At 39.3% G+C, this 25,505-nt stretch overlaps 1 protein-coding gene across 1 annotated transcript in view; it reads right to left on the reverse strand.

The window, feature by feature from the left end:
- Positions 1 to 5,219: 5,219 nt before the first annotated feature.
- Positions 5,220 to 25,505, reverse strand: part of Obi1 (ORC ubiquitin ligase 1) — a 50,985-nt gene continuing 30,699 nt past the window's right edge. Inside the window, exon 6 of the mRNA XM_004845220.3 lies at positions 5,220 to 8,178. Within this exon, the coding sequence (XP_004845277.1) occupies positions 6,642 to 8,178 (1,537 nt within the window). The 3' untranslated portion in view covers positions 5,220 to 6,641. The remainder of the gene's footprint in view (positions 8,179 to 25,505) is intronic.

Consider the following 25,505-nt stretch of genomic DNA (forward strand, 5'->3'; position numbering starts at 1 on the left):
ACAACTCAATGCCACTCTCTCTTATTACGCAGCGGGACCTGTACCTCCCCAGTGACTGCCACTGGCTCCTTGAGGGTCCCTCCTCTGGTGGCCCAAGAATCTCCTCTGTCAGCCCCTTACGACTTGACAAAGACCCCACTGGCTCATGCTGGGTGGTGGGGTGGTACCCCTGCCCTTTCTGGCCCAAGATGCCCTCTCCATCGATGGGGCTAGGATGGAGGCCACTGTCCTCCTCCTCTGCCCGAGGCCACCTCTCCCTCGGTCCTCCACAATCCAGAGTGAGCGAAGCCCTGGAGCTAGGCGGGATCTTCTCTTCTAAGGCTCCCAGCTCAGTGTGCAGACTGGGCTCCAGCTAGGACAGGCAGACAAAATTCTCAAACAAACCAGTGACAATCCATCGTTTTCCTTCCTTTAGCCGTTAAAAGAAGTGTCACTCACGTTGCGGACATTTTTCTAGATGTGGACCCTCACACTCCGAGATGCTGCTGATGACCTTTCGACGAAAGAGGTCCTAGCCTTTTGTTGGACTGCTGGTCACTCCGTGGGCGTTACATAAACAGACCTTTATCTAAGTATATCTCGCCACCCTAATCTCTCTGTGCACAGAAAACGCACCTAACCTCGCAAAAGCCCCCAGGGTGATGCCTGACAACAGTGTCTCTCCTAGGAGGCACCCCCTCCACCCGCCAGCCAGTTGACAGAACCACTTTCAAAGCCCGAGTGCACAAAGTTGTACCGCTTGACACAGCCACAGGACCCTGTGATTTATTCCCGAAGAGGCAGAGGACCCTCCACCCCCCGCCCCGCCCAGGCCAGCCCCCTCAAAGCTGGAGGAGAACGCGGGCAGAGAAGGCGGCTGCTTCCAGGTCTCCGGGTTAAAGCAACAACGACAAAGCCACAACGGACGCACCGGCCGGTGACCCCACGCGAAAGGTGGGAGTCCTGTCGCCTGCCTCTCCCCAGACAGCCGGCAGCCGGCCGGCTGCTCTGCCCCAGCCGCGCGCACATCCTGGACGCCGGAGCCCAGCGGGCGCGAACAAACTGCAGAGGACCCCAGTCCTGCAGGGGAGCCGTTCCGAGGACCCAGACGCGGACGCCGGCGGTCTCCGCAGGAACCCCAGAAGGGTCTGGGAGCCGCGGAGAAAACGGCGAGGAGGCGAGTCCGGCTCTGGGAACGCAGAGCTGGGTCCTGCCGCCCGGCTCCTCCGCTCTCGGCCCCGCCGCCAGCAGCCCCTCCTCCCCGCAGCTCGCACAAATCAAAGCCCCTTTCGAGGGACTGGGAAATAGTTGCCTTGTCATGTAACACATTGCCCTGATTTATTATAAAATTTTAACGAAATCATGCATATTTTAACAGCCTTTAATCACTGCATGAAAATTTAATTCATGGACTGTAGCGCGTTTAAATAAATGAAGTGTTAATTCATTAGGATTAATTAATTTGTTAAAGGATTGTGTGCAAGGTTAAGGTGGAAAGAAAACTCTTTGTTGGTTTCGAGTCTTAATCGCCAGGTTTCCAGGGTGGTAATAAAATGAAAGGAGACCGCAGGACAGGCCGTTCAAGTGGGGCCTGGGATGGACTAGTAGAGAGAGAGCGCCCTCAAGAGCTTGGGAAACCCGCGCTGCAGGGGCCAAGGCGGGTAGGTCCTTCCCGGGGCCTGGGGGCCAGCCGGAGGGCGAGTGGGGTGGGCACAGCTGGCGCTGCTGGCTAAGGAGCTCGGCCAGTGGACCGGACCCTGCCTCCTCGCTCAACTCAGGATGACCTCCTGGTTGCTCCCGCCAGACCTTGGAGGTCCAAGCCCCAACTTAATGACCAGTTGACAGGCCAGCTCGCCACCTCCTAAGCCTTCCAGCGCCTAGGGAGCCACTGTCTCGCCATCAGGACACCGGTCCAGGAAGCTAGGACAGGACCCGGAGACTCTGACAGGAGGCAAGCAAAGTCCAATTTGCATGTTCACGCTAGAGCAATGGAGAAACCTTTTTCATCCAGGAACCCTAACTTTTTAGGATGTGGGTCCTTGGGCACCTCTTCTGAGATAGCTGCTACACAGGCACCACTCCAGCCTACCCATACCCAGAAGACACGTCCTTCAAGAAACCAGTATGAATAGCATGAAGCTGCCAGATCTCTTCATTGCTGAAGTTACCCCTGACATGGTCGCTTTTTTTTTTTAAAACTTGGTAATGTTGTAAGAATCAGACTGCACCATAATTATATACTCCTTCCTCACAAATAAGTCCCCATAAATGTCTAAGTCAAATTCATGTCCTTTGGGAAAGGGTCGCTTCACTCCAAATTATAAACATGCAAAGCTCACACCTACACACGCCTTTAATCCGACTCACATTTATGGGAGTCTTCTGTTAAGGTAGGCAGGCCTAGGAATCTACTTTGTTTCAAAAATTGGAGCTGTAACTCAAGGTATTCTAGACTGCTTCAGGCACATAAACTGAAGATCGTCCTAGCATGTGCTCGATAGATTCTTAAAAGAAATCTGCATCTTAATAGATACTTCCGTGCTGTGAGTGGGGTTCCGAGAATTAGGCAATAAATGTTCACTGTGCACTCTGAGATCATAGCTTAAAAGGTTTTCTCGATGCCAAGGATTATGAAAGGGATCAGGTTACACGGCGCTAGGCAAAGGCTGTATTGCAGGACACCCACAAATAGGCATGAAAGACTTTCTTCCTAGGCTTTGGGAAACTCTTCTAACAGGCCACACACCATCAACTGCTCATTTCAATTTGAAGCTCTCTACAAATATTGGCCACAGGTATATCCTGAGAGGAAAAAAATCTTGTGCATATATTACATTTTGAAGAACTGAAAACTATTCAAGTATATAGAAACAGTAAATTCCTGAAACATCATACAGTCCCAGTTCTTTTCTTGTTCACTAGTACTTTTACTTGTTTCAAACCAATGTAGATAACAAAGAGATGATAGGAAAGCAAAACAGATTTGAAATTTAGGGACTGTAAATCTTGGTCTACAATTTTTAGTTTTTAGGTCATCTGATTTAAAAAGTCTTTTGGGTGGGATGGCTTTTAAAAATTAAAATAGAAGCAGGGCCTGGTGGCACACACCTGTAATTCCAGCACTCTGGAGGCTGAGGCAGGAGGATCACCTTGAGTTTGAGGCTAGCCTGGGCTACATAGCAAAATCTGGTCTCAAAATAACCCCCCAAAATAAAAAGTAAAACGCTTGCCACATTCTTGTAGTCAAAGAATTTTAGAATGATTAGCAACCAAAAGCTGTTTTTATAAAAACATGAACCAAGCATCTGCTTACAAATTACTAGTGCATTTTTTACTAATACAGCCTTGGTGAAGCTAACCAATAGGGAGAGGAAGGTTAAATTCATAAAAAATACCAAGTTAATGTGAATCTTTAAACTTAAAAGTGGCAAACTTCCATTGAGTTTGTTTAATCAGACCTAGGAACACAGGCAGGAACTAAACTTTACCTGAAAAGAACATGCTAATACTCCCAAAATACTTTAAAAAGGAATACTTGGCAAATTTCAAATCCATCCAACCTTTTGTTTGCACATGTGGACTGGAAAGAGAGGAAGGGCATAAGCTAGAGGCCGAGACCCAGTTCCAGGATATAGTTCTACCCCGTTTCAGCTGTGTGGTCACTAATCCTCAATTTGCTTTTCTGTAAATTGGGGATAATAGCACTACTTGTCCCACAGGGTTTGAAAAAGGGCTGAAATAGACTTTAGCAAAATATTTGATCTCAATGTTGTTTTGTTTGGAGTATGTGGATATAATAGGTATGTTTGAAAATCTATGAAACTACCATATTTGTTACAGCAGATTATGACAAAGAGGTAAAGAGCAAGAATGACAATATATGAGTAAAATAAAATCCTGACCAATTATCCCTGTTATCTCAGAAATGGCATTTTTGTTTTGATTTGTTTTTTGGTACCGGGGATCGAACTTGGGACCTTGTGCTTTCAAGGCAGGCAGTAGCACCCCTGAGCTAAATCCCCGGCCCCTTGGTATGGGTTTAAGTGGATTAATGTATGATATACTGTTTTAGGGAGGACAGAGGGATGCTTTTGAAATTAAGCAACTGAGAAATACTCTGGCCCAACAGAGATGCTCTCTCCTCAGATAGTCAGTAAATCAGGCTACATATGTACCCCAACACACTTGCTACATATGTATTTGGATTAAAAACACACATTCTTAGTTATAGACAGAATTAACAGTGACATTGACCCCTCACCCTAGTCCATTTGGGCTAATGAAAATACTTCACACATTAGCCAATTTATGAAGTATAGAAATTTCTCAGTTGTGGCTGGGAAGTCCAAGATCAAGGCACCAGGTCTCGTATCTGATGAGGGCTATTCTGCTTCCAAGATGGTGCCTCCTAGCCATGCCCTCATAGTGCCATGTGGTGAAGGGGAGGGAAACCACTCAGGCTTTGCTTCGAAGGCACTAGTCCCACTTATGAAGGCAGGGCCCTCATCATTTAATCACTTGCCAAAGGCCTCACCTCTTAATATTATTATATGGGAGATGTTTCAATATATGAGGGTTTTTTTTGGGGGGGGCAGACATATACTCAGACTATAGCACCCTTCAATGTACCCTGTAACAGAAAAATTTTTATTTTTACATTTGATTTCCTAATATATCAGAAAAAAATTAACAATGATTTGAAAATATATGACAAAACAAGTATGCTTTATATTGTTTTTCTGGCTACTATTACTTCTGAAAGTAGAGAGAATGACTCTCACTATAAGGAAAGTGATTCGTTATATTTTTATGGTTTCACAAAACCTTCAATGTGTATTATAGCCAAGATCAGCAATTTTCTCTGTAAAAAACTAGACAGTAAGTATTTTAGGTTTTGTGAGACATAATGGTCTTTTGCTACTATTCAACTCTGTTGTAATGCAGAGGAGTCATAGACAGTATATAAACAAATGAGTGTAGCTGTGTTTCAGCAAGACTATGTAGAAATAACGAAATCTGAATTTCACGTAATTTTCCTATGTCATGAAATATTCTTCGGATTTAATTTTTTGTTTGTTTTTTTAGTAAAAACTGGGGTTTCAGTCACAAGCCTTTTAAAAACAGGCACAGACCTGATCTGGTACATGGGCCACAGCTGGTCCACCCCGGTATTGTAAAATCAATTAAAGATAAGTTTTTCTGGTCTGTATAGGCTAATTTACTATTTGAGACACAAAACATACAGTGCTTATGACATCCTTTATTCAATTCACATAAAAAAGCATGCAGTATTAATGCAAAACAATATGGTATTAATGTAAAAGGGTCAGTGCACATTAGATAAACAAACCATTAGGATACAAACCCATTTTTAAAGGCCTCACCTCATAGGCATATCAAACATGTTTAGAATAATATACTTTTTCAGAGCCTAAATTACAAATTGTGCTTAGTTCTTACCTATCCTCATCCCCTCAATACTCTTTAAGAAAAAAAAAAAAGTCCTACATAAAAGACACTCTATTAGCCAATTGAAACTTCTTTTTCTTAAGTATGGAAAAAGAGTAAGCAAAAATGTTACCATGCATTGTTTCCACAAAGAACAGCCACATGCAAATAAGAACTTTATCACTTCAAAAGGACCTCCCTGGGATATAAGTGGATCAAGAATTTGGCAAAGATGCTTTTGCACCTATACATCTGGAACAATGAAGCTATGATGTTTAAGGTCTTTCAACAAACCCAACTGCTCCATTTCTTCCAAAGTATACTCAATTTCTGATTTTGCACACAAAAAGATGAGCAAATATAAGCTACCTGACATAAGATGAATATGCAAATATAAGCTGCCTGACATAAAATGAAAACACAAATGTAAGCTGCCTGATATAAAATGAGTACTTTTATATAGAAAATGTATTCTTTCATAGTAACAAAACATTTTCACAAAACTGGACAAGTCACAATGTTAAAAAAATGCAAAAATATACATAAAACCTAACGAAAAAGTAAATGAATATTGGACTAAGGTCAGAGTGCTATTTCTCCACCACAGTCCTGCATAAAATCAGGCCATCACTAAACATAAATAAAAAGGGGCACACAAAATAATTTCCACTCTTGGAAAAAGCGTTAAAGAAACTCAAGTGTCTTACAATCAGTGCATAGACAATACTAAAAGTTTTAGATAAGAAACCCAAGTTTTGAAGATAACAAAGCCTCATTAGCAGTATCTAGTAGTTACATAAGATTCAAGAGGGCTGGGGATTTAGCTCAGTGGCACTGCGCCTGCCTCGCAAGCTCAAGGACCTGAGTTCGATCCCTGGTACTGCCAAAAACAAAACAAAACAAAACAAAAAACCAAGATTCAAGAAACAACAAAAAAGAAACAAAATACATCCAGCCCAGACACATATATTCATTAAACAAACAACTCTCTCCCTTCCTTCTCTGGTCAAAAAGATCCCCAAATAAAAAGATCAAAAAGTCTTTTCAAAAAGATGTAAAAAGGTTCAGTGGAGACACAGGTTAATCCACTATTCTGACTTGACATTTGACTAAAGATTATCAATTCAAATTGTATTTATGAAAGGAAAAAAGTAACCTTAAAAACTTTTATATTTCCTTCAGGACAAAAACACAAACGACATCTTCCTAATGAGTCAACTTTTAGTTGCTTTTGATGGGCTGGCATTGGAAAGGCTGCTGTGGATTTTTCTTTTTGTTGACTGATTCACATTTTTATTCCTCTTTTCAGGCACAAAGGAAGCAGACCAAGGAGACTGAAGGTGGTTATGAAGACTGTGCATCTCTGAGGACAACTTAAACAAAGATGACCCAAACCTTTGATCTTCAAATAGCCCGTGTGAACTGCTTAACAAAACACCCTGGGAAAACTCTGGCTGAAATAAACAGCTTGGGGGTTTGATTTCATTAGTTTCTGGATTAGAAGTAGGGTGGAGTGCAAAATCTTCATTCATTTCTTGGTCAGAGGGAGAAAGGAGAAAAAAGGAAGTGGGTTTCCATTCATTTCCGTTTTCTAACTGATCAGCAGTTAGAGAACCTTTGCGAAGCTTGAGCTCAGTTCTTTCTTCCAACTTAACCGGCTCCTCAAGAAATTCATTGCCTTGAGATGACTTTGATAACCCATCCAAATCCACTGACTTAAAACCATTATTACAAGGGCTCTTGCTGTTGTCTGACTCTGACATCATTGAATCCAATTCAGAGATTTTGTCAAGGTAAGCAGCATCCATTGATGCTTCACTGGATGTTCTTGTCCGGTTCATTTCAAAAGAGCGAATAGAATTCAATCTCTTGGATAAACATGAGCTTGCCTTCTCAATCAATTTTGGACATATTTCTCCAACAGAGTTTGCTATTATGTTCCCCTCTGAATTTTCAAAATCCAAGCTTTGGGCATAACTTGTAGAACAACAATCCCAAAACCCTGTCTTTGGGGAAGCAAAACATTCTGATTTCTTTTCATTTTCATTTCTACTTATATCAGCTTCTGAACACTCTTTAGTACAAACATTTGAAGAGTCACAAAAATCATCAAACACCAATTTTCGGAGATGATTTGAGTGCTTTTTGGAACCTCCTGCTTTGACCACAGAGCTCTCTCTATTTTCTGGAGTATTTAACTGAAGGCAACTAAGGGATAAAGGAGTACAAGGAGCTGGAAGATCATAAAGCTCTTCATCTTTGTAGGGTACACAATTACTTGGCTTATTACTCCATTCTCCTTCCAAATAGGTATCCATACTTGTATCTGTCACATCTAACATTATTTCTACCGGTTTTTGATATAGATCTTTGTTCTTAGGATGGTTTGGTTCTGTTTTGCTGGTGCTTTCCTGTCTCGCAGTGCTGGTGTCAGAGAGTCTGCTGATGCAAGGTTTTGCCAGGTTAGAAGAACTGGAGGTGGACAATCTAGGCTGCTTTCTGGCACTGTCACCTTGACTGTTTGATTCCACATCTTCCTTGCTGCCCCCCTTACCATCTGCAGAAAGTGCTCTCTGGCAAATGGCATCCATAGCTTCCTTCTCTTCACCTGAAGTTTTTAGTTGTGCAACTTGAGATTCTAGCTCCTCTATATATTTATCACTTCGTTCTAGGGCTTTCTTGAGGCGACTGGTTTCACGTTCATACTGTTCTACTTTGGACTGAAGAGCAGCAACTGTAAACCTTCCAAATCTAGAAAGAATGGAAGGATAGTTAATCATATAGTTCAAGCTATTTTCTTTTTCAAAGCTTAGGAGTATAAACTATCCCAGTCCATTCTAATTTCAGAGAACAATGACATTTCAGACCACTTAGTGAATAAAACAAAAGCAATGCCAGATGTAGTATCTTCAAAAAAGGATTTCCCTACTAACTTATGAATAATATGCATATTGTAATAACAGCACAGATCTAATAGGTCATTTGATGGTATAATCAGACTAGTGGTGGGAGAGAGGCAGAAACTCACTCATGATTTCTCTTCCAAGAGCTAGCTCTATCAATTCAGCTCATATATGCATGAAGTTATCCCCTAAAACAACGGCAGAGATTTATGATAACATTTGAACAGTGGTCCACATCTTGAAATATTTACATTCAATCATTTTCCTATAGTACAGCAGTGTTTTACAATACATTTCTTATACAATGTCACCTTGTCAAACATAAAACGCCAATCTGAAATTCAGAAATCTTAGAAGTCCCAGCAGGGGTGGTTTTAAATACTTATTTGGACACTTTCAATTATAGCCACCCTTGATATGAAGCTTTTCCTTGGCCTTTCTCAGCGCTGGGCTTTAATTCATTTCAGCTCTACTTATTTTTGGCATTTTACAGCTGTGTAGGACATCAATCTCATTTCTCCAACTTTGAAACACGAAGTCAGTGCTTGTGGTTCCAATATACTATGCATAAAAACATTTTAATATTTTCTGAAAGGGAACATTTTAGACCAAAAAGAACACATAAAAATTCACTCTTTTACTTCATATTTATTTCCATTATTGCATAAAGAATGGGTACTGGGTTCAGCTCTAAAAACAATTTTTGAGCACCTAGTATAGGTTGAGATGGTATATTTGGGGCTGGGGACATAAGCATGAATAAGATTGTTTCAGCTCTAATGACCATAAACTATCTACCTTAAATTTTATCTTTCCACTAAGAAAAATTCTCTTTCAGGAAACTGCTTCCTATGAAACAGCAAACTTAGTTCTAATACCATGAAATATAATCCCATTAATTCTTCTCAAGAGCTTTAATCAATCTCCTTTTTGATGATTTACATATTGATCCATTTCTAAAAATTCAGGATTATCTGTTTAAGGTATTTGAAAAAGGTAATATGTAAAATCTGTTTTTATCTTTGAGTTTTTTCTTCATGTCTTCTAATTATAAAAATATTTACAATTTAAAAAAGTATTTATCAAAAAACTACAAGGGAGCGTAAGAAACCCACAGTAATTGCCTGTTTGAACCTACTACAACATGTTCTAAACAGCCACTTAATGCTTATCACTTCCTGAACTCCTGGCCCAATTTATTTCCCAGCTCAACACTCGGCATGATCCCCGCTCACGTTTCACTAAGAAAAGAAAGCAGAGGCAAAGGTAAATATAGAATCATAAAATCCCAGGATTAGAAAGGGCTTTAAAAGACATATTGTCATATATTGATCTACTCACAGCAATTAACTAAACCCCCAGAGAAAGCACACGCTCTCCAACTTCTAAAACACAAAAGAGAAAACAATAGGTATAACAAAAACAAGGCTTCCCAATTTAAAGACAAAGTTTACTATGAGTATCTGGTTAAGTAAATAATGAGTTTTTCTTTCTTTTTGTTAAAAATGTTTTGGCTTGTAAATGCAGTACTTGATATAGCTGTAGTTCTGGAAGAGAACATTTAAAAAAGTAGGCAAAGACTTTTGAGTGGATTTGACAAAAATGCTTGTGAGTTCTTGATTGTAACATCCCCATCATAATCAAATAACCCACATGTTTTTAAGTGGAAAAACTGTGTAGTATGTTTAATGTAAATAACAAAAGTGTCAGATTTACATTTGCTTACCAAGATAAAATTTCCTTTTCAAGTATAATTTTTATAATACAGGTATCTTCATACGAGAAAAATCAAATAATTTAAAATTAAATAATGCTACCAAAGGATATCACTGGAAACTCAGAAGCCTATATGAGGAAAGATTAGTGATAAACAAAGAATGCTTTCTCAAATATTAGCAGTTCTAGGTTTTAGCTTGAAATTTCAACCCTATCATTCTGAGATACTGTGTTTATCCCTATACTGCTTTTTGGAAAAAAAAAAAACCACCTTTTTTTTCCCCAGTACCAGGGATAGAACTTAGGACCTTGTCCTTGCAAGTTAGGCGTGGTGCCACTGAGCTAAATCCCTGGCCCCTATACCGCTTTTTAAATTGTAGGTACATCTTTGCCATACATAATACTCACATTCACCTTGGGAAAATAGTACATATACATATGGAATCACTTTACTTCCCCATCTGCACCCTGGCCTCCACTCTCCTGTCACAGATCCCCTCTCCATCCACACAAAGTCTACCTCCCTCTTTCCTACGATGTCTCTTCTGTTTTGTTCTTTAAGTTATATTTTTGGCTTTCTCTTTTTTGCATCATTAGGGTTCAAATCTAGGGCCTTGTGCATGCTAGGCAAGTGCTCTACCAGTAAGCCACATCCCTATCCTTAACTGTTTTTATAAGACTCAACAAACGGTTCTGTGTTGAAGTTAATGATGCCCCTAAGCATATTTTTGTGTTACTTCAGAGAGAAAGCTGACGGTCCATGCTAACCGCAGAGGACAGCAAGAGTGCACATGAGAAAGACAAGCATGCACGAGTCACAGAGGGAGTTGGCTGTTTTCTAAAAGTCACTACCTCTAGTTCCCCAAAGTTCCATCACTTCAGGTCTGTAATACTTTACGTGATCAGACCATTTTACTCTGCTACTAAGTGACCCATGCTTTTTGGGCAAACTGACAGAAGTGTATAGTGAAAGCTATAGAACTGATCAATTAATAAATCAGCCTATGTAACTTACTTGTTTTCTGGTTCCCCTTATTAGAGTGGATGCTCCAGGAGAGCAGGATGCCTGACTTTACTAAACACACCACTAGATCTTTAGAGTAATTCTAAATATTTCTTGAATAAATGTCATTCATTCTCTTACTTTAAAATTCATCAGTGCCCTAATTAAGACAGAACAAGCTAAAGGCCCTTGACCTTCTTCTACATGGACATTTTATGATCATCACTCTTACTAAATTAGATGTTTCATAATTTCACTGTTTACTTTCTTCTTTTAACTGACACCAAGGGAAGCAACACAGACTGACATGTACACAGTGTAACTTATATCACAACATTCAATAAAGCTCCATCCAAAAAACTTCCATTTTTACCTCAGTAAAAGACTGCAAATATGAGACTTTTGACATAGGTATTACAAGATTTTTTTTCGCTTATCCAGGATATCTATATTAAATTTAGCAAAGGGCAACATATCACATAGAAATAAAAGGGATATGTATATGATTATACTTCTATAGAAGAATACAATGAAGAGCTTATTTGTCTCTGGGTTTTAATACTCTCTTATTCATATGAGTTCCAGATATTTCCAGGGTAGATAATATTCAATGAAGCAATGCCAAAGTAAGCCAGAGGGATTTCTAATATCATTTACCACACTTCCTTTTCCTAAGCAAATTTCAAAATGGAGTATTTTTATAAACATTCCATTAGAGACCAAAAAGCTTTGATTTTCAAAGTAGCAGTGATGGCCAAGGGCTTCATTATGCCAGAGAAATACTGTAGCGCAGTTTGGGAGCTGCAACTGATATTGGAAGTACATTCTGCCAGAATCTAGCAGAAGCTTGAGGGATTTTTCAGCTTGCAGTATTAACTGAAGCAGACATTCTGGATGAGAAAAAAGGATGAAGTTCCTCTTGTCCAAAAAGGTACCCAGGCAGCTACTAGAAGTAAGGGAAATGAAAGTCCCATTGATTTGACCTTTGAGGCACTGTAACTAAAATAAGAGCATCTGTAAACAACAAAAACTTCCTAAGACCACATTTCCTCATTGCTCCTTACACACAGAAGGAACAAGATGCTACTGAAGGGGATCAGAAGAACATACATAAAGTAAAAAATAAATGTCAGAACCAAGTATCAAAAGAACTAAGCTCTAGTGCTACACTGCTCTCACCCAGTTGTGAAATCTATACCTCTCTAGTTGTCATCGTCAACAAAAGGAATGAGTGCCTTATATTGAGTTGCCAAGCCTACCAAAGTTCAGAGTCCTTCCTGAGAAACAAGGGGGTACAGGATAAGTGAGCCCTCTCATCTCCTCATGAATCTTAAATTTCATCTTTTCCTCACTTCCTAGCTGAGATTATATTAAAAGTGTAAGCAACATTTGGCTCTAGAACAACTTTTGTGGTCTACCCTATATGACAGGTTTTCTGTGTTGATGTCTTTGCCTAACATGATTCCAATATGCACAAATTTAAGTTACCCTGGTTTACTTAAATAGCATTAGTAACTCAACAAACTTGGTACAGATTTCAGTTGCCACGTTATATTGTATTGTGAGTATTTGTGAGTATTTGCATAAAGTAAAGCCTTCTAGCTTTTCAGTTCACAAAAGGATATACAAATAAAAGATGTGTATTATGATGTGTATTATAACCAGTCAGGTCACCTCTTTCAAAGTTGGTCAGTGACTGGTCAACGGCGCTTCTGCTATGCAGTTAACAAACAGCAAAGAGTGTAACTGTTGCCTCCTTGTCTCCCAACAAAAAACCCACAGAACATTTCAAAAATATAGATAAAAGGCAGAACTGGCCAACAAAGATGAAGGTGTTATCCAGTAATTAAAAGTATTCAGGCTGGACATATAAGAATTAAATTTAAATGCAGTTATGGAAGAAATAGCTGAATGTTGGAATACTACAATGATCCAAGTCCATTCTAGAGACTCTAAATATGCCAGAAGAAATTAGTAGAGACAAACTTATTGGCAGAGAAAAAAAAAGGAGTTCTGATGAAGAGGAAGATGTCTACAGGAAATTACAGACAAGCACTACTCAAATATTCTTATAGTCTACAGCCATACCACCCTGAACATGCCCTTATCTTGTCAAATATTCTCGTTTCTACAAAATAAAACCACTTTAATTCTCAATGTTACAAATATTTCAAATTGTACTGCATAAACATTAGTGCAATAAATATTAGCTTTACTGTTTTTTCATATCCAGACACATTTAAAACAGTAAGCACTAATGTTTTGACAAAAATTACTAAAGGCCAAAGAGCAATTGTAATTTTTCTTGTTGATTATTAAGAATGCTTTGCACAGTTTTAGCCTGCATAGTCATTTTTATGGTCTTGAACCACCATGAAAATGTGGATTACCTAAATCATAATAATGGCTGATAAGAAAGAAAAATTTCGAACACGCTGAACCAGCCCACTGCAGACAGGCAGGTCTGCCCATTCCCTACCAAGGTCCTGAGTCGCACAGAACACGCCGAATCAGCCAGCTGCAGACAGGCAGGTCTGCCCACACCCTACCGAGGTCCCCAGTCCCCCAGAATATGCCGAATCACCCCGCTGCAGACAGGCAGCCACCTGGTTCCACACTACAAAGACACAGAGGACAACAGACCACCAGGCCAAGGTACTGAGTCCCGCTGTTCCTGGCCCAGAGGGAGGGGCTTCTGAGCCACCATCCCACTGCTCCTGGTCCAGAGGAAGGGGCTTCATGGCCACCATCCCTCCCGCTGCTCCCAGCCCAAAGGAAAGGGCTTTTGGGTCACCATCCCTACCGCTGCTCCCGGCCCCTGTCCCACCTCACCCAGCTCAGAAGAGGTAATCCCTGCAGGAATTAACAGCCCCCTGCCTCAGTCGAAATGAGAAAACACATAAATAAGTCTCAAAACCAGACTTCCAGATCACCTACAGCAACCCCAGAGGGAAATGAGATGGAACACTCTGATACTCAACCACTTGGACCCACTGAACTGGCAACAAAAGGGGATCTGGAAAAAATGAAATCAGAAACAATTTTTCAGATAACAGGAGAAATTGTGCCCCTAGTGCAAGACATGATTAATAAATCTAGAGAGGAGCTCAGGAACATGATGGAATCCCAACATAAGAAACTAATGGAATCCATAAAACAGATGCAAATAGATTTCCAGGACATGAAAAACTCCACTGCAAGTCTACACAGCAGAATGAGCCAGTGTGAGGACAGAATTTCAGATATAGAAGATAAGATTGCAATTAGTGACCAGGAAAAGAAAAATTGCCTCAAAATTATAAGGGAACATGAGAAATCAATCCAGCAGCTGCTAGATGATGCAAAGAAGAATAACATAAAACGGACTGGGCTCGATGAAGAAACAGGAGAGAATGGAGATGACATAAAAAATCTCTTCACAGAAATAATGGCAGAAAACTTCCCAAGGAGGGGAAAAGAGCTTAACATACAGATAAGTGAGGCATATAGGACTCCAAATAGCCTTGATCAAAAAAAATCTACACATAGGCATATAATTGTTAAGATTCCAGAAACACAACAGAAGAACAAAGTTCTCCAAGCAGTCAGAGAAAAGAAACAAATCACATACAAAGGAAAGCCCATCAGAATCACAGCAGACTTCTCAACAAAAACCATCAAGGCAAGAAGAGCTTGGAGTGACAGATTCCAAGCCCTAAAAGAAAACAGCCTCCAACCCAGATTGATGTACCCTGAAAAACTATCTTTCAAAATGGATGGAGAAATAAGATACTTTCATGACAAAGAGCACCTTAGGAACTTCATGAATACCAAACCAGCACTCCAAAGAATTTTACACAATAGCCTAGGAACAGACATTGAGGATCACAACCCCAGGAAGCAAAGCAGAATGAACCCATCTGGCATGACAAGAAATTAAATGTAAAGGGGGAGAACCCAACAAGAAGAAGAAGTCATGGCAATGACAAGTCAATACGTTTCAGTTATAACCATCAACGTTAATGGTCTCAATTCACCAATCAAAAGAAATAGACTGGCAGAATGGGTCAAGAAGCAATATCCAACAATATGCTGCATACAAGAAACACACTTCATTCAAAAGGAAACTCATAGACTGAAAGTTAAAGGGTGGAAAACAATACTCCATGTGACAGGAACCCGAATAAAAGCAGGAGTAGCTATCCTCTTGGAAGATCAAGTAGATTTCAAACCAACACTGATTAAGAGAGATGAAGAAGGACACTACATCCTTGTAAAGGGAACAATCCAAGAGGAAGAGATGACAATCATAAATATCTATGCACCAAACACTAGTGCAACCAACTATATAAAACAAATACTAATGAACATGAAAAGTCATATATGCACTAATACAATTGTAGTGGGGGACCTCAACACCCCACTGTCACAAATAGATAGATCACCTAGACAAAAAATAAGTAATGAAATACTAGGACTCAATCAAACTCTTGAACAAATGAACTTAACAGATGTTTACAGAGTCTTCCACCCCACAAAATCAGAATACACATTCTTCTCAGCTGCACATGGGTCATTCTCAAAAATAGACCACATACTCACACATAGAACATGTTTAAGTAAGTGCAAAGGAATTGAAGTTATCCCCTGTATATTATCAGACCATAGTGGGATGAAATTGGAGATCCATAGCAAAAGAAACTCAAAAAATTTCATAAACACGTGGAAATTGAACAACACACTTCTGAATAACCAATGGGTCACAGAGGAAATTAAAGAAGAAATCAGACAGTTCCTTCAATTCAATGACAATGACAATACAACATATCGGAATCTATGGGACACAATGAAAGCAGTCTTAGGAGGGAAATTCATAGCAGTGAACACGCATATCAGGAAAACAGAACGAGCCCAATTAAACAACCTCATGCTGAACCTCAAGCTTCTAGAAAAAGAAGAGCAGGACAACCCCAAAGCTCATACAAGGGAGGAAATTATAAAGATCAGAGCAGAAATCAATGTGATGGAGACTAAGAAAACGATACAAAAAAATCAATGAAGCCAAGAGTTGGTTCTTTGAAAGAATCAACAAAATTGACAAACCCTTAGCCAACCTTGTCAGAAAAAGGAAAGAAAAGGCCCAAATCCATGCAATTAGGAATGAAAAGGGTGAAACTACAACAGACCCAGCAGAAATCCAGAGGATCATCAACACCTACTTCCAGAACCTATATGCCAATAAGATGGACAACATAGAAGAAATGGACAGATTCCTAGATACATATGAATTACCAAAGTTGAATGAAGAAGACCTAAAAATTCTGAACAAGCCAATATCAACCAATGAAACTGAAAATGCCATTAAAAACTTATCAACTAAGAAAAGCCCGGGCCCTGATGGCTTCACTGCTGAATTCTACAAGACATTTAGAGAGGAATTGTTGCCACTACTGTTTAAACTCTTCAATGAAATTGAAAGGGAAGCAATACTCCCAAATTCATTCCTGGAAGCAAGCATCACCTTGATCCCCAAAGCAGAGAAAGACCCAAATGAAAAAGAGAACTATAGGCCAATCTCACTAATGAACATAGATGCAAAAATCCTTAATAAGATAATGGCAAATAGAATGCAGAAGATCATCAAGAAGATCATACACCCTGATCAAGTGGGATTCATCCCAGGGATGCAGGGATGGTTCAATATATGAAAATCAATCAATGTAATACAGTATATCAATAAAGCCAAGGACAAAAACCATATGATTATCTCCATAGATGCAGAAAAAGCATTTGACAAAGTCCAACATGCATTTATGATAAAAACCCTACAAAAAATTGGAATAGATGGTCTCTACCTCAAACCGATAAAAACCATCTATGAAAAACCAACAGCCAATATCATACTAAATGGTCAGAAACTGAAATCCTTCATACTAAAATCAGGAACAAGACAAGGATGCCCACTATCACCACTCTTGTTCAATATAGTTCTGGAAACATTAGCCATGGCAATTAGACAAGAGAAAGAAATAAAAGGAATAAAGATAGGTAATGAAGAAGTCAAATTGTCATTATTTGCAGATGACATGATACTCTATATAGAAGACCCCAAGAACTCCACCAAAAGGCTTCTAGACTTAATAACCAAATTCAGTCAAGTAGCTGGTTACAAGGTCAACACACAAAAATCAACAGCTTTTCTCTACATGAATGACAGACTCACTGAGAGAGAAATAGGGCAAATAATTCCTTTCACAATAGTATCCAAAAAACTGAAATACCTAGGAATCATCCTAACAAAAGAAATCAAAGACCTCTTCTCTGAAAACTATGGCACTCTGAAAAGAGAGATTGAAGATGATATCAGAAAATGGACAGACATCCCCTACTCCTGGGTAGGAAGGATTAATATACTAAAAATGGCCATACTTCCAAAGCTGCTATATAGATGTAATGCAATTCCACTTGACATCCCAGCAGCATAGTTCACAGACCTCGAGAAAACAATCCAAAAATTCATTTGGAACAAGAAGAGACCCAGAATAGCAAAAGCAATTCTAGGTAACAGAGACATGGCAGGGGGTATCACAGTCCCCAGCCTGCAACTCTACTACAAAGCTACTGTGATAAAAACAGCATGGTACTGGCAAAGAAACAGACCTGAGGACCAGTGGAACAGATTAGAAGATGCAGAAACAACGCCAGACATACTCAGCCATCTCATCTTTGACAAAGGAGCCAAACACCCTCACTGGAGGAAAGATAGCCTCTTTAATAAATGGTGCTGGAAAAATTGGGCTTCAACTTGCCAAAGATTAAAACTAGACCTGTATCTCTCACCATGCACTAAAGTAAAATCAAAATGGATTAAAGATCTAAATATTAAAATAGAAACTCTGAACCAGTTGGAACAGAGGTTAGGTAGAACCCTTGAAGACATCAGTGTAGGAAAAGATTTTATGATTATGAACAAAACCTCAGTTGCCCATGAACTAGCACAAACAATCAACAAATGGGATCTCTTCTTATTAAAAGGCTTCTGCACAGCAAGAGAAACCACCAGCAGTGTGAAGAGACAACCCACAATTTGGGAAAAAATCTTCACCTGCTCTTCCTTAGACAAAGGTCTACTATCTCGAATCTATAAAGAAATTAAAAAGATCAGACCTCCCAAATTTAAAGACCCAATCCAAAAATGGATATCTGAAATGAACAGACATTTCTCAGACAAAGAAGTAGAAATAGCAAATAAATACATGAAAAAATGTTCAACATCACTGGTCATTCGAGAGATGCAAATGAAAACAATGCCGAGATTCCACTTCACTCCAGAAAGAATGGCTGCTATCATGAAATCAACCAATAACAAATGCTGGCAGGGCTGTGGGGAAAGAGGAACCCTTCTCCACTGTTGGTGGGAGTGTAGACTGGTACAAGCACTGTGGAAATCAGCATGGAGATAACTCAAAGAACTAGGACTGGAAGTCCCATTTGACCCCACTATTTCACTGTTTGGGGATCTTCCCAAAACAATTAAAAGAATCATACCACAGTGATACATGTGTGCCCATGTTCATAGCAGCACAGTTTGTGATAGCTAAAACTTGGAAACAGCCCAAATGCCCATCAACTGGAGAATGGATAACGAAAATGTGGTTTTTTAAATAAAATGGAGTGCTACTCAGCCATAAAAAAAAGAGAAATTAGAGACATTTATAGCTAAGTGGATGCACATTGAGGGAATACTCTTAAGTGAAATAAATAGGACACACATGTGTAAATACCAAATAGTTTCTCTGGTGTGAGAAACTGAAAGTGTAAATAAGGACTAAATGTATAATAGGTCATGTGAAATAGGAAGAAAAGGGGCAAAGGGGAAGGAAGTGGGAGGGCTAGGGGAAAGGATAGAAGGGAATGGGATTAATATGAGAAAATGGAAAAATAGGAACAAAATCTTTGTAAATAGGGAGGACTGGAAGGGTTGAAGGGAGGGCTGGGCAAGGGTGAAAAATAAGAACCAAGAGAGACTATGTAAACGTGCAAATTTCCAATGATGACTGTCATTATATTGTGTACCTAAAATGTACCAATGATTAGAATGAATAATCGATAATGTAGAATAGGAAGAAAAGGTCCAAAGGGGTAGGGGTAGTGGGAGGGGCAGGGGAAAGGAAAGGAAAAATGATGAGAAATGGAAAAAATGGAAATAAAGTCTTTGTAAATAGGGAAGGGTGGAGGGCGTGAAGGGAGGGCTAGTAATGGGGAAAAAATAAGAACCAAGATGCATTATGTAAAGGTACAATTCCCAATGAGAAATGTAATTGTGTTGTATACCTACAATGTACCAATAAAAGAATTTAATACAAAAAAAGAGAGAAATTTCCAGTTCTTTTTTCCCTTCCCTAGCAATGATCAAAAAATATGCTGTTTAAATTTTTAAAAATTATTATAGTAAAAGACGTATTGCTACTAATCCCCCCCCCAAATATCCCCCGTCTCTTTAAACAGAGTTATCCTGCCATTCTTGTCATTTTCTGAAGCAGTTCTGGAAATCTTTTGTCAGTTTCTTTAGTTGCACTGCAGTGGCTGCTTCAATGTCCTGAATCATTTCCAAATGTCTATCTCTCACTCACTTTGGGGAAGAGTCAGAATGGTGCCAGATCTAGTGAATGAGGTAGACCAGGACACAATGTAATGTTTTTGTTTTGGTACTGGGGATCGAACTCAGGACCTTGCTCTTGTGAGACAGGCGGTGGCACCACTGAGCTAAATCCTGGGCCCCAATACTTTTTTTTTTTTTGGTACCGGAGATGGAACTCCGGACCTTGCACTTGCGAGGCAGGTGGCGGAACCACTGAGCTAAATCCCTGGCCTACAATGTAAGTTTGTATGAGACTGCCTTTCTGCTGGATGCTACTTGGCAGCAGCATAATTTTTAATGACATCTCTAAAGACCTTCATGAAAGAAGACTCTTGGAATTGCTTCAGAAAATGGCAAGAATGATGGGGTAAGTGTGCTCAAAGACAGGTGGAATGTTCTGACGGGGATTAATGGCAATGTCTGTTATTTTAATAATTTTAAAAGTTTAAAGATTCACGATATAGTTTGATTACACCTTATATATTCTCCTATAATACAATCTACCAGTTAGAGATTTCTTGAGTTGGCAAACTCTTTTTTTTTTTTTTTGATTACACAGAACTTAAGCCAGTAATCTGTAACATGACCTCATCAGGAATCTGAGTTTTGATAGAGACACAAAACAAAAGTCCTAGTACTGGTCTCTGCCTGTGTCTATGTGCAGAGTGGGTAAGGGGACACATTTTAGGTAATGAGGTCAGAGAGAACCAGGACTGTGGAAACGCAAACTTGTATCTGGTAGTGGGGTTAAATGCCTCAGTATCTTTTATATCTCACCTGCTTCCTATGCACTGTTTGCACATTGCCCATATCTATTTCATTCCTGTGTGTGAGTTGGGACAGTAAAGAAGAAGCATCCTGTCTTGAAACTACTAGGGAAGCTTTGGAAAGTGGCCCATGCATTTTTATCTACTGCTGAGCTGTATGACTTGACAATGTTCACTTAAGAGAGTTTTCTCTTTTTAAAATTATGGTCTTGGTTATGAAAATGCTACATACATTTCTGGAGAATTTGTTAATCATAAAAGTACTGTCTATGGGTCACCCTTGTTACATAGGTTGGTTCCACAAAAATATTCTATAATGATGGGGCCGGGGATTTAGCTCAGTGGTACCATCGCCTGCCTCGAAAGAACAAGGTCCTGAGTTCGATCCCCGGTACCAAAAAAAATTCTATAATGAGGCATGCTGAAAGAACAAATAGGCAGAAATTCTCTCTTGAAAATTTCTGTACCTTGGCATTAAAATAAAATAAGTTAAATTTAAAAAGTAAAGTGAACTTCTGGCTGGAACATACCAAAAATAATTATAGCAAATCTTAGTAACAGTGGTATAAATGACTACCACTGACAGTGATGATGACACTATGAACAGCAGCAGCCACAACTATTTATTTACTTGAAGTTAAGTAACTGCTATATGCTTGATGTGTATTATCCCATTTAACTGTCATGTGAACTTTATGAATCAAGATCCATAATTATTTTAAGGTGGAAAATGAGAAGCTTAAGAAGGTTAAAGATCTTGTCCAAGGTTAGAAAGTAGATTAAGTGGCAGCAACGAGATCAGAATCCAAGTCTTCCTAATAACAAATGCCATGTTTGAGACCATATTAAGTATAAGATTCCTTCTTAAGTAACATCAGTCTTTATTTACACTGTATCAAAGTGCAAACAATGTTTACTGAACAGGAAATTTGTATACACCGTCAATGAATTAGCACTGTTATGTGTTAGCACATATATTTAAAAATAAAAACACAGAGAAGAAATTTAAAAACTGTAGCTATGTGTGTACCAAGTCAATATACACTTACCAAACAACTATTATGTTCTAGGCACAAATTCAAGACATTTTGAGACTTTCAAAGATCCTTTATTAAAGTGGCTTTGCAGGACGCCTAGTACATGCCAACAAAAATATTTTAACCAGAGACATGAAAACAAAGTTTGAACCAAAATCATGAACTGAAAGTACTGCATTTAAATGTGCTAAGTGTAGGAAGAATACATGATCAACTTGTTTACCTCATAAACAAAAGCACACATCTCTGCAAGAAAACATATTTCTTAGGTGAGATAAAAAAAAAATTAGGACCTAAATATCTCATAGGTTACTTGTCTTAAGGTCTAGTTTTAGGGTGATAAAAAAAATATGAACTAAGTTATGTTGTGCCTCAGTTTTATCACAAAACAGAAAGTGCTTTAATTTGCAAGAATAAAAAAATGCCACAATTTCCCCCTTAACCACAAAGATGACATCATAGCATGGGCAAGGGAATCCCGACCTTGCAGTAATTCTTCTTGCCTCCATCCTCCAAAAAAACCAAATAAATAAATAAACAAGGTACACACCTTACCTTACTTATACCTTAAAAAGCAAGGAATAGTTTGCTTTGCAAGCTTTCATATGAAAAGTAGGGTTTAAAAATAATAGCTCATATTAGTAATATAATTTTTTTAGAGACAGGGTCTTGCTATGTAGTTCAGACTGTCCATGAACTCACTATGTAGCCAAGGTTGGTCTAGAACTCACAAGCCCTCATCCCTCAGCCCCTGGAGTGCTGGGTTGCAGGTGTGCACCAACACACATGGCATAGTAGTACAATTATACATTCTCTTGTGTTTATTTTATTAAATCAACCATTCATTTATAGTTAAGGACTGTGGTGCTGAAATTAGAAATTCTTAATAAAAATGACCTGAGTGTGGGGTGGCATATGGAAAGCAGGAACAGACTAGTCTCTTTTGTGGCCAAGTCTCTACTAAGGGTTAACCTCCATACAGTATCAGCAGAGGTTACAAGGAGAAATAGAGCTCAGATGTTTCATGCTACCCATACTTCCTATTCTCGGCTTCTGTGGTGACTGAGACTTGGTCTCTGGCCCTTTGCTTGGAAATTGTAACAAGTTAGCCTCCATTTCCAAGGCTCCTTTCCTTCTGTCTGGGCAGCACATTGGGGAAAGCTGTTCAAATTAAGACACTTAATTCCACACCTGACTGTCTCTGCACTGTCTGTGAGACAGGCTACTGTTTTTACTGTGGAACAAATTCCATTCTATGTGGTAAATATATTCATTTTGACTCCACATAGAAATGCCTTAATTTTCTGTTCTCCTACCCCCAAAAGAGATCACCCTTGAAGCCTACATTATATTGATGGGGATCCTAATCTTTCAAGCTATTTCATATCTTTATCATATCCTTATGATATGCTAATTCATGGTTTTTATATTCCTAAAGGGACTAAAGGACGTCTATTTCCTCCAAATATAATAATCTTAACAACAAATCTCAATAGTATAAAAGACCGTGACTTTGCTGAATGACAAATCATATTCGAAAATCCTCTGGAGTGGTACCATCATCTGTCCATGGATCTCTCTCTCTCCTTCTCTCTCTGCATGAGAAACAATTTCAAACAAAACAAAAACCTGTGATCCAGTGTTTTGTAATTATTACTGTAATTATTATTCAGATGAGTTACTGAGGACTAATGTGTGCCTGAAAGGCTGAGGAAAAAAAAACAAAAGCAGAAGTCATCATCCCTGTTCTCAAAAGATCCTAACCTCTCTGACAACCTTATTTCTTAGTTATTAGCTCCTACTGCAGGCTCCCAAAATATCTTATCAATACAAAAAAGATAAGCTGACAGAAAACTACAGCAAGTGTCTATCCCCAGTTAGCTGACTATCCAGAGAAGGGCCCTCAGGCGGCAAAGGGCCTGAGCACACCTGGTTGTCACAGTCTGGCCCGAGGGTATCATCAGGCTCCCCTGACAGTCTACAAGTTCTCCCTCCGGGAAAACCCAAGAGGATAGTAGAATCAGTCAGCAGATCAGGATGGGGTCAAACACCAGGAATCATTGTGTTTGTCAAAGCAGAATCCTGAGAATCGAAAAAGGCCAGAATAGGTCGCTGAAGGGACAACAGTGAGAGCCAGCCAGACCAGCAGTGCTGATGAGCAAGCAAAAGGTCAAAGTGGTACTGGCATGTCTAGAGACTCAGTTTAGGAAGAACAGAACTGTGAACTAGAACTAGGCTTGGAGTCAGCATCTGGAGACAAGTAAGGGCAAGAAAATCTGGTTCAGACAGAGATAAGACACCCAGGACTAGAGGCACACAAGCCCTAACACTGCCTTCTCCGTTTCCCTTTCTAATTCCCAATCTCAGACACAATGTAGAGGGGAAAACGTCAAGAAATCTCTTCATACTCTCTTATCTCTTCATTTGGAGAAAACGCCAGGAATCTTTGACTTCCTGTTCTCTTAAATCTTTTGTACTTTACACTTTAAGGACACTGACGATCTTAACACTGATTAGTTCTTTCAAAGTGCTAGTGCAGAGTATTAGAGCACAAAGACTCCTTTTTTTTTCTGCCAGGCGCCACAGAAGGAAGATACATATATAAAATATGAGGAAAGTGCTCCTTCTGCCTAAGGAAATTATGGAGGGTCTCAAAGATAGTGACAACTGGGCTAGATTTCAGAGGATGGTAGGAAAGTAAAATCAGCAAGAGTAAAAACTAGAGAAGTAGAACCAGGTGTGGCTGTACCAGCCTGAACAACATGGTGAGACTCTGTCTCTGAGAGAGAAACAGAGGAGAGGAGAGCGGGAAGGATAGGGGAGGGGAAGGATAGAGGCAGACAGAGCCACTTGGAGGACTAGAGAACCCAAGGGAAAAAGGCATGAGCAAAGGTACAAAAGTATGGCACAATGAGAGGGATGTGGTCCAAGTGGCTAGAGCAGAGGAGAAGCAAAGTCAAGAGCCTGGTATACTACACTAAGAAATCTGGGCTTTAATACGAAGGCAGTGGGAATCACCAAAAGTTATGAAACTTCTGAGATTGAAATGATCATTATTTATATCCTGAATTCAGGCAACAATAAAGCAGATGTTCAAGGGTTCACCATGGAAAAGAAGGAATAAGGAAAAGCAAGAAATAACAGAGACCTAAACTAGCAAGAATGAGAAAAAAAAAAGGATTACACAGGCATTTAAAAGAATCAGGTGAGAAAACACTGAACAAGCAGATGTAGGGTGAGGGAAAATGAAACATAAGAAGACTGAGTTTTAATCTTTGGGAATTAGATAAGTAGTAAAGTTACTAAGAAAGACAGAAACTAAGGAAAAGGATAAATAATCTTTTGTGTGGAGTGGGGGAAGATAATGAATACAATTATTTAGATACACCTCCTTCTTTGTCACATGCTGTTCCAAGGACATAAATTATTTCCTTTCATACTCTCAAGAACGTTATTATTATAACTCACATTTTACATATAGAAAATGATGGCCCGAAGAGGCTAAATAATTTGGCCAATCTTATTTACTTATTCATTTAATTATTCAACAAATATTCATCAGGTGCCTTCTAGGTACTGGAGTTTTGGAAGTGAAAGAGAATAGAAGCAAGTTCTTACTCTGGGAGAGTGTAGAGTTTAGAATGGAGGAGACAGACAACAGGTCAAACAGGTCAAGCAATTAAATGAACAAGATAACTTCAGATAGTCATAAGGGCCATCAAGATGATAATACTGTAACACTGCCGAAAGTTGGGTACATCTCAAGTTTTACATCGTTTAGCCTTTATTGCAATCTGTAAGGTAGTTACTATTGGCCCCATTTCACAGAAGACAAAAACTGAGATACAGAAGAGTAAAATATGTTCCTCCTAATCAAATACAGTATCTAGACAGAGCCACTCTCCAGTCCTAAGAGTTTGGCTCCAGTGCCTATGTTAATAATCCACACACTCTACTACTTTACTACACCACAGTTTTGTTACTGTGGTCTATAATAAGACCAAGAAAGTGCCGAAGGGGGGGTTATTTTAA

This window comes from Heterocephalus glaber, unplaced genomic scaffold, assembly GCF_053883595.1.
Source record: "Heterocephalus glaber isolate CG9 unplaced genomic scaffold, H.glaber_assembly_v1.0 deba00001577, whole genome shotgun sequence".
NCBI classification, from domain to species: Eukaryota; Metazoa; Chordata; class Mammalia; order Rodentia; family Bathyergidae; genus Heterocephalus; species Heterocephalus glaber.